General features: G+C 28.2%; 1 protein-coding gene across 3 annotated transcripts; it reads right to left on the bottom strand.

The window, feature by feature from the left end:
- Positions 1-2,434: 2,434 nt before the first annotated feature.
- Positions 2,435-9,596, bottom strand: LOC100164459 (cytochrome P450 6k1). 3 transcript variants are annotated; one of them, XM_016800843.2, is made up of 5 exons: positions 8,514-9,588; positions 7,421-7,645; positions 5,281-5,379; positions 3,760-4,011; positions 2,435-2,875 (listed from the first exon to the last, which is right to left on the bottom strand). In XM_016800843.2, exons 1-5 carry the CDS (start codon positions 9,409-9,411, stop codon positions 2,703-2,705), a joined length of 1,647 nt encoding a protein of 548 aa, XP_016656332.1. In that variant the 5' UTR covers positions 9,412-9,588; the 3' UTR covers positions 2,435-2,702. The 3 variants fall into 3 exon arrangements, with proteins under 3 accessions (XP_016656332.1, XP_001943150.2, XP_008178561.1); XM_001943115.4 differs by lacking the exon at positions 5,281-5,379 and having other exon boundaries at positions 2,623-2,875; positions 8,514-9,519; XM_008180339.3 differs by lacking the exon at positions 2,435-2,875 and having other exon boundaries at positions 3,902-4,011; positions 5,244-5,379; positions 8,514-9,596.
- Between the last annotated feature and the right edge of the window lie 759 nt (positions 9,597-10,355).

Here is a 10,355-nt window from a genome sequence, read left to right as displayed (position 1 = left end):
TCCATTGCTGTTCTAGCCCCAGACAGCATTTTGTAACGATAAATAATATTCCTGGATAATAATATTATATACATGTTTAATTTTCGGTACATATAACCTGTTAACAATTTAGTAAAAAAAAAATCATGTTTTTATGACATTTTGTATTTATGTTAGTACCTACTTGGTATAATATTTATTATATAAAAATATAAAATATACTAAAAAAAAAACTTAAACACTGAAATGTGTGTCTTTTCCTTTATATATTATGTTTTTTAGAATAACCCAATACGATGGTTGTTTCGTGAGAAACGTTACTACATAATCTATTTTTATAATTTTGAAAAAATATTTATACAATTTTAGTTAAAGATAAATAATTGTCACAATAGAATTATAGAAATGAATACCTACCTATCTATAAAATTATTATATGCATTTAAATTTCAAATTTTGACAAAATATTTTTCAGTTAGAAATTCATTAATATTTTTCCTTTCATAGCTAACATTAGAAAATAGAAATGTTGATAAAAGATCACCCAAACATTTTGCTACCATAAATAAAAAAAAAAGTTTACCAGAAAGTAGCATTTATAGTATAAACCTAAGTGTTTGAATTTAAAATTTTTACGTTGTACTAAGTATGTATAAAAATTATCTTAAGACCGTATAGCCTAAAAGTTTGATAAATTAGTATTTTTCGCAGACCACAGCTTTCAAGATAATCATTTAAAATGAATATTTATAGGTAGTACTTATAAATAATAACATAAACAGCGAATAATTAAACTACTTACAGAGTATTAATGCCAATTAGAAGTAAATTACATTACCGTATCTCAGCGCTTGCATTTGAAAAAAATTCCGATTATGTTATTAACAATTAAAACGTTACACAATTTTTGCGTTTATCGTTATACAGAATTAAAACGTTATCTAAGTATTGCGTTTATCGTTATTTAGAACTAAAACGTTATAAAAGTTTTGTGTTCATCGTTATTTAAAATAGTGTTAATACCTATTAAATTTAAAAACAATAACTAATGCAGGTAGGTAGGTAATGGCTCGGACACGGATATAATATAATCAATTCTTATATTGTTTGTATGAAATAAATGTTGCTACGAAACAAATAGACATTTTAAATAAATAGATTCAAAAATATTTCGTTTTGCGTTATTTTTTGTTCAATGATGTTCTATAAATTACGTTTTGCGTTAGGTATGTTTTGTTTAATGATATGTAATATAATATTTTGTTAATCGTTATGCTTTGTTATGTGGTATTTAATTATTTTTGATTATCGCATTCCGTTATAATTACGTTTACAAACTTCCATCGTTTTTTGTAAAAAATAAAACGTCATAATCAATAATCATAACGTTATTCTAATGTTTGCAATCCATATCCATAAAATATTACAATTTTTTAATCGATTCAAGATTTAAATTCCCAACCTACCTATTTAAATCGCAATAAATTATATTTTCAATCAGGCTGAATTGTATTGTTAATCTGCTGACTTTAAAAATTGCAAAAAAAGTTTTTGAGGTGTGTATTGAAAAAGATAATAAGGGGCCTCAATATTTTGGTTTGCACACAGGCCTCAAGTAGCCTAGTTACGGCACTGCCAATACTGTACTTCCGTTATAACGCAGTGGTATACTATTGTAAAGGTGGGCAATTTAATGAAAATAATTAACTCAAGTTAAATTAAGAGGACACAAGATCGATAAGTAAAAATTAACAGTTAACAAATTATAAATTTAACTCGATAAGTTAAAAGTTAATAGAGAAAAAAATATTAACTTAACTCAGTTTAAAAAAAGTTAATCTATTTTTTTTTATTAGTATGTAAATCACATAAAGAGTGAATGTGTCTTTTTAGTTTCTAATTTATAAATCATAAAAAACTATTTTATTGAACTATTATCATAATGTACATTGTATACCTTTTTACTTTTACGTTACTATTATTTACTAATTTAAACTATACTCATCTCAAATTAATTATTTAACAAATATATTTTTTTATATCATATAGCAATAATTAATAATATATTAAGTTATATAACATTAATACGTAACAATTGTCAATTTGTAATTTAAAATTATTAATTTTTTAAAAACATTTATACTTGCAACTCGCATAGGTAATATATAATTTACAACTTAATAAAATATATGAATATACACAAAATTATGTTATCAAGAAAAATAACAGAAATGTTTGTGTTTTTATATTGGATTATTTTTATTTTATACTGACATATTTAGGAATATTTACGTATAAAGAAAAAATTTCAAAAAGTTTTTAACTTGATGGATTTTTTTTAAGATTAACTGAGAAAAGCTAAGTTATTTCAACTGTAAATTAAATTAGTTAAGTTCATAAGTTGATTAGAAAATAAACTAACTAGTTAAGTTAAAAAGTTAAAAAAAATTAACTTTTTAACTTAACTTTAACTCTTTAACTAGTTAATGCCCACCTTTGTACTATTATATTACAATATTTTAACGTTAATATATTTATCGATCTGCATTATATACTGCTGTAATCGTTTTTTACTTTTATATAGGTGAAGGCTTTTAGATTCTGATCGTAGCGATTAATACATATTGAGATTTTACAATTATGTATGTTTTTGTATGTGGAATTAACAATTTATTGTATTATTATTTCAGGAATTAAAATAATGTGTGAGTAATTAATTATGATTAATGCTCAATGATTGGTTTAAATTTTAACACAAGTCCGTTTTTTGGTGAAAGTAATCCAGATCCACTTCTTATGTCTAGAGGAATTTCAGTCTGTTCACATGGTTGTACTTCAAATTTTGACAATACTTTTGACAGAACCAATTTCATTTCTGCTTCGGCAAATCGTTTGCCTATAAGATACAATATACAAATTGACAAGGCTTGGCAAGTTAATGATTTTTTTTAACTCAGTTATGTTAAGTTAATATGCATCAATAACAAAAAGTTAAAAGTTAAAAGTTAATTTAACTATAGGTTAACTCAGTTAAGTTAAAAGTTAATACACACTTTTTGTTAACTTTTTATTATGATAAAAAAAAGTTAATTTGTTTATACAACGCTAACGTACTTAATTTTTTTCCAACCCAAAACTAAATTATAGACTAAAGTGTTTATATTTTATACAGTGTTTCCATATTAGTTAAATTCAAATTATATACATTTTTTACTTTAAACAATTCACGGTAAATATTTTTTGACATGTAAACGAAATATACTGAAGTAGTGAAATATGATAAAATTAAAAACAAAATAAATTAACTTAACTTACTTCTTGAAATGAAAAATTAACTCGTTAATTTCACGTTAATTAAAAAAGAAATTTAGTAAGTTAACAGTTAAGTTAATGAAAAGCCAAAATTAACTAGTTAAGTTAAAAAGTTAATATAAAATTAACTTATTAACTTAACTTTAAATTTTTAACTCGTTAATGCCCAGCCTTGCAAATTGAAAACTCGATCGTCCGTTAAACTACACAATATACATATTTTATCCATGCATAATTTATCATGCGTGTGAGTGAATTTCATAATATGATAAAATAATATTTAAATATGAGTAAACTATAAATTATAATATTACCTGAGCACAGCCGATGCCCGTCGCCAAAATAATAATATAATATCAAAATTGTTAATTCAGTTGACCACAATAAATTACACACGTTTTGTTCATCGATGTGAGAAATAATAAAAATAATATTTAAATACGATAAAATTATAAATAATAGCATTACCTATGCACAGTCGAGGTCCGTCGCCAAACGGAATGTAAGTGCCATTAGGTCGTTGAGATTTTTGTTCCATTGAAAACCTTTCTGGATCAAATCTCAATGGATCGGGATAATATTTAGGATCACGATGTATGTTGAACATCGGTATAATGAGTTTTTGTCCTTTTTCAATAACAAATGATTCGTCAGGTAAAGTGTATGTTTTTGTAGCCACTCTAGTTATGTTAAATGCAATGGAGTACTTGCGCCCAGTCTCTAAAACACGATACACAACAATTTGAAATATAACATTAGTTACGAAACATTAATTGTCTACAAAACAACTTTTATATATTTTTCTTTTATTTTACAAAGTGCATATAAGATTTTTTTTAATTTTAAGACATCAACTTATTATCATGTTTTTACTGAAGAGAAGGTTCAGAATACGTGTATATTAGGCAAGGATTCGTTACTGAAAACTTTGGTGGCCACCCACCGGGATCTATATAGTGACGTCAGCAGTCTTGTAAAGAATACTTTTATTTTGTATTCGGAATACATATTCGAATAAATGAGAATTAAGGTATTCAGAATACGTATTCGAATAGTTCTTAAAAAATATATTTAGAATACATATTCGAATACTATCAGAATACTTTTTTTCACAACTATAGTTTTTGTCAGTTTTTGAATAATTGGTAATTAACATTTATTAATTAATAATTAAACAAACAACGTAATCATAAGTTATATATACATTTTGACCACATCATATGATACGGCCGATACGGGCCATACGGGATATAACATTGGTGTTTATAATGTTATAAAAATAATCATATCATGGGCCAATATCATATTTCGTTTAAAGAATAAAATTAATGTTCATGATTTATTATATGTCTTGTCACAAATTTAAAACTATTTTTCTGCATAGGAAAAAAGTATTTTTTTAATGAATAAGAAATACAAATAAAAGTATTCAGAATGCTTTTATTCGAATACATTTATAAATATATAATTTGGGTGAAATTGAGGAAGTGAATCAAACAATAAATTACCTCCGTTAAAAATTGAAAAATCAATAATTGTAACAAAACGATTATACACTCATAATTTATACTGAAGTAAAAATACAACATTTTAATAAAAGATAAAAATGCACATTAATTACCGAGTTATTATTATGTATTGATATAGGTATATATTATATATATATATTAATTAATGATTTGTATTTTGAACATTTTCATGAAAGTTTATACGAACATTTTCACCGAAAAAAAAATTTCATGAAAATTTACATCACTATTATGTTATAATGTTGATCGAGTGATATTGGAATATTGACCACCAACCCACGAAATTCAAAAACGTTTAAAAAACCAAATAACCGTGTACACACGTCGCCCGCAGTCACTGAACCAAAATAATGTTTACCTACCTCTTCGTGGAACTATATTATATTATATCGTATCTGCACGTCATAATACCTAAGTAGGTACCTATATCATATTATATATAATTTTATCATTTGTATACTCCAACAAGATCCGTTCGTTTCACCCAGTCCGCAGCTTTTATTCAAACCGTTTTTCTTCTTCTTATAATCCGTACGATGTGTCAACACGGCGTAGGTACCTATAATAAAATATTATACAATACACACAATAATAATACCTACCTACGGTTTCCGTTATTTACACCGTAGTGCAATAATAATTATTATACTGTGAAATATAATAATATACAATAGTCTAGTGATGGGCACAACCGTGTGAAAACTATTGAAGTACTCGATAGTTTAAACTATCTAATCACTCGATTGTTTTTTTTTTAACTCGATAGTCAAAACTAGTTGGTACTAGACGTGTATTACTATTTACTACAGAATAAAAACTATCGATAGTCAAAACTAGTCGGTGTAAGATGTATGCAACAACCGAAAGAAAACTATCGAGTGAATTACTCGATAATTTTTAAAAACAATCGATGAATAATAATATCTATTCAATTGAAAAATCACTCGGTAGTTTTTGAAACTATCGATAGACAATCGATAGTTAAAACTAGTCGGTTGCGCCCATCACTATACAATACCATATTATTCTGTACTAAAATATTATATAGTGCAGGGCGTGTGTCATCGTCACACGCACCGCGACAAAATATAATATTATAACATGGTACAATGGTACATACGACTCGTATAACCTACAGGCTGCAGGTGACATTAATCAGCCATGCTGGTGTGGCGGTGTGCAGCAGACATTTCGTCATAAACTCATAACTCATAATATTCGTAATTTCTTCGTACTATAATGCATTAATATGTAATCAGTGTTATTATTGTGCAGTATTGTAAAGAATACTTTTATTTTGTATTCGGAATACATATTCGAATAAATGAGAATTAAGGTATTCAGAATACGCATTCGAATAGTTCTTAAAAAATATATTCAGAATACATATTCGAATACTTTGAAAAGTATTCGAATACTATCATAATAATTTTTTTCACAACTATAGTTTTTGTCAGTTTTTGAATAATTGGTAATTAACGTTTGTTAATTAATAATTAAACAAACAACGTAATCATAAGTTATATAATATACATTTTGACCACATCATATGATACGGCCGATACGGGCCATACGGCATACAACATTGGTGTTTATAATATTATAAAAATAATCATATCATGGGCCAATATCATATTTCGTTTAAAGAATAAAATTAATGTTCATGATTTATTATATATCTTGTCACAAATTTAAAACTGTTTTTCTGCATCGGAAAAAAGTATTTTTTTAATGAATAAAAAATACAAATAAAAGTATTCAGAATGCTTTTATTCGAATACATTTATTCGAATACTTTAGAAGACTGGACGTCAGTCACTAGTATTTTTTGGAAAGATTTTATTGGGATTAAATATTTTTTACGAAATAATTTTTTTAAGTAGGAAACTAAGAACATTATTTGTGTTCCTTCTTTGGTTGATACGGTATTTTACTTTATGTGCTCATAACTCGCTTACAAACTGATATAATATCGTAAAAATCCAATATTCAAGGCTTAGCTAACATTCCAAAATTGAAACTGCCGAAAATAAATGTCGATATAGGTACTATGCGTAACTAAGACGGAGATAAGCAGTGGCCCCGACTTGTTTTTCATTTGGTGGAGCAAAGTATAAAAATTAGTTACCACCACCACCCACCACCCACATGATTATATTGTAAATTCAACCATCACAAAGCAAACACTGGGGCGAACCGCCCCATAAAAAATACGCTTTCGGCGCCACTGGAGATAAGACGGGTATGACACTTCTTTAAGACAAATAAAATAGTTAAATCATCATTAGATACACATTGTTTATACGACACAAGCAATAACAACCAAGACCATTAGAGTTGAATCATAACATAATAAAATATTGCTCTTCGAAAATTGTAATACCTACCTAATGTTGGTATATTAAGCGTAAGGGAGATTGCGATTTTAGGTGTGGGTAGGAAAATCTCTTGAGTAGAATAAATTGAATTAAATAACTCCACTGTACAGTTTTTACATATTGTATATTATACAATGCACTTAATAAAAACAGATGTACTAGTTGAAACGTTGAATGATGGTTTAATATAAATTATAATAATATTAGGTGTATAATATATACCTTCCAATACCATGTTGGTGTAACGGAGATCCACCAAATAATCGTTATTAAGCTTTCCATTGTGTTTTGCTTTCATCGAGTATATCTCCGCACGTAATTTATCTTGGATTTCCTTGTTCAGTGCCAATTCGTATAGACAAAAACATACCAAAGACGAAATGGTTTCTGAACCAGCGGAGAACAAAAAAATAGCGTTACCGATGATATCATCGTCGGTGAATTTATCTGTAAAAAGTTTTTAAACCTCGAATTAATAAGACTATTCTTATTGTATACAGCTGATGCCTGCCCGTCATAAAATATAATTAATATTAAAAGGTAATATAATTAATTATTTTATGGTATTGATTCATAAAGTATCAATTTTTAGGCGGTTAGTTTTATTATATTTTTTGGTAACATAATATTATTATTTAAAGATCAGTAGAAAGATAAGCTATAAAACAATAATCAAAATTAATTTATCATGTTGAAATAATTGAAATAGACTTCTCTAGACCAATTGATAATATTTAAAGTACAAATAGCAAATGTACATTTTTCACACGTTACTAACCCTTAATTAATTATAAAAAAACAATTAACCACATGACAAGGTACTAAAAGTTTGAACAATAAACAACAATAATAATGTAAAGAGATCAAGTAACATTAACTGCTCAGCTATATATTAGGTGTCGATTGGCATCTTGTCGTTGAGGAGCAAGTAACTGTGATGTACCTAACTACGTGTGTTCTTTATTTTTTTTGAAGCGAAATAGTGAAATTTAAATTTTAAACGATTAGTTAAATGTTACCTACTTGGGCACATGTGCCAAAATGGAATTTGACATTATCGAACAATATTTATTTTAAAAACATTTTCAAGTTTATGAAATATTTCAATTATTTTTATAAATGTATAAGTAATAATAGTAAGTATAGTCTAATTATTATTATGTCACAATTAATTTGTTATCATATTAAATTTTATATCTTTTTTATCCTTTACTATGTAATTTTTCAATTAAAAAAATAAATGTACAATCTTAAGATTTTGTAACGTAAAAATACTTCTTTGATCATTATAGCTGTGACCATAATAATACAATACCTTCGGTGGTCGAGATTTCCTTCAACACCAATTCTTTACGCGCCTCAATCAGGGTCTGAGTAATATCGTTCCGGGACACGTTGTGATCTTCGCGATACTTGATGACGTCGGCGAACACCTTAGAGAAAAAATTGGTAGCTTCCAACGAAAAAAATTGTAATCTTAAAATCTTGACCACCCTGGGGCAGATCAACGACAGAATCAAGATAATCGCCTGTTTCGTGGTAGTCTGAAATAAAATCTTCACGTACCGGCGGAATTCTGAATCGCCATTTTTAATCGAGTCGAGCTTTAGGCCAAACGCGCACGTGGCGATCACGTCTGTAGAAAATCTCCCAGTTATCGTTTTCAATTCAATACGGTCAGTCTTCTTACCGATCGCTTCGACGATGCTAGACACCATCTCATCGCTGCACTCGTTGATTTGGCAGTACGTGCCCTTTAACTTTCCGGACGTGAAGCCCGGACTCAACTTCTGGCGCATTGTCCGCCATTTCTGGCCGTTGGCAAAGAAAAGACTCTTTGCCAGCGTGGACATGGATGGGTCTATGTCAACACCGTGGTCGGTGAAGTACAAGAAGTCCTTGACCAATATCATGTTGATTAGCTCCGGGTCGCGGACCAACAGCATCGGCTCCCTCATCTGATAGAACCCAAATAGTTTGAAATCCGGAAAATGGTTGTAAATCTTGTCAAACGTGTCGATCGGATGTTCAAGTCTCGCCAACATTCTGAAAGTGTTGCCGAACAGGGGCACGGGTGGTACGTACGGGATTTTCAATTTCCTCCATTTATTGTACGTCGAAGTCGAATAATAATAGAATGAGCCCGTGAATATGACGATCAAACTCAGACACGTAACGTTGTTGACCAAACAGTCGATTAAAAACGATATCATGATTGGCTTGTTTAACGGTAACGGACGTTTTCGATTCGAATATTTATCTGAAACAATTATAACAGCCGCTGACTTTAGAGTATAAACGAGTACTGCGCTGCAGTGTTTCAAGCATTGGAAAAAGCTGGTATCGCACACATGTTTTATTTATATATATTTTTGTATTCCATCTCTTTTGTGTTTGTATAGGTTTCGTATTGTATGTGCTTGACATTGAAGGGATACATGAAAGATTACAGAATACGTAAACAAGGTCACAGGTTTGACAGAGACGTTTTATGTCTATATCTTTCACGATTATTGGTTTCATTTTGCCTGTGCTTTGAGAAGAAGGGATAATATGTTGAAGATAGCAAAATATGTGAATCATGCGTTTGATTGATAAGGTTCGAGAGCGTAATTTATTTTTCATGTACAATTATACTTTATCATTGAATTCAAAGTCAACATATTCATTACAGTGATCCACTATTGCACTCGACACCTAATATACATACAGCAAGCGGTTCCCAATTGTCCAACTTTGTTGTTTTTAGACTTTTAGTATTTTACCTATAGATATGGATAAAAATGTTTATACTTAACAAAAAGCTTGAAAATTGAATACCTAATAGATCCCCACAAGTTGATATTATACAAATTTGAAAATCTCAAAAATATACAAGCGCAAATTTCTTATGCGTCTGAATTTTTAAGAATTTTAATAGGTAATCACAAATTTACAACAATTGTAAATTATTAATTTGATGTTAAAAACAAATACAATTTTCAATTTTAGTAGCTTAGGATTTTAAATTTAATACGAGGTTCCCATAAGTTGATTTTATATTTATATATTTCTAGCTAGGTATTAAAAATTTTCTAGTTCAAAAGAAAAAAGTGAATTTATTTTTTTTTCCTCAAAAAATATTATTCGTAGGGACTTTTGCAGTATTTTTTATACT

The sequence above is a fragment of the Acyrthosiphon pisum genome, chromosome A3 (genome assembly GCF_005508785.2).
Source record: "Acyrthosiphon pisum isolate AL4f chromosome A3, pea_aphid_22Mar2018_4r6ur, whole genome shotgun sequence".
Classification (NCBI taxonomy): Eukaryota; Metazoa; Arthropoda; class Insecta; order Hemiptera; family Aphididae; genus Acyrthosiphon; species Acyrthosiphon pisum.
Note: the sequence above shows the minus strand (reverse complement) of the source record. Positions and strands in the feature narration are given on the sequence as shown.

What these genes read in the sequence shown, in the direction of transcription:
- LOC100164459 (XM_016800843.2), bottom strand. Translation starts at nt 9,411, where the DNA reads ATGATATCGTTTTTAATCGACTGTTTGGTCAACAACGTTACGTGTCTG. An exon ending in GGAAATCTCGACCACCGAAG is followed by an intron (nt 7,646 to 8,513) that starts GTATTGTATTAT and finishes AACTTTTTACAG; the next exon opens with ATAAATTCACCGACGATGAT. An exon ending in AACGAACGGATCTTGTTGGA is followed by an intron (nt 4,012 to 5,280) that starts GTATACAAATGA and finishes ATCGTGTTTTAG; the next exon opens with AGACTGGGCGCAAGTACTCC.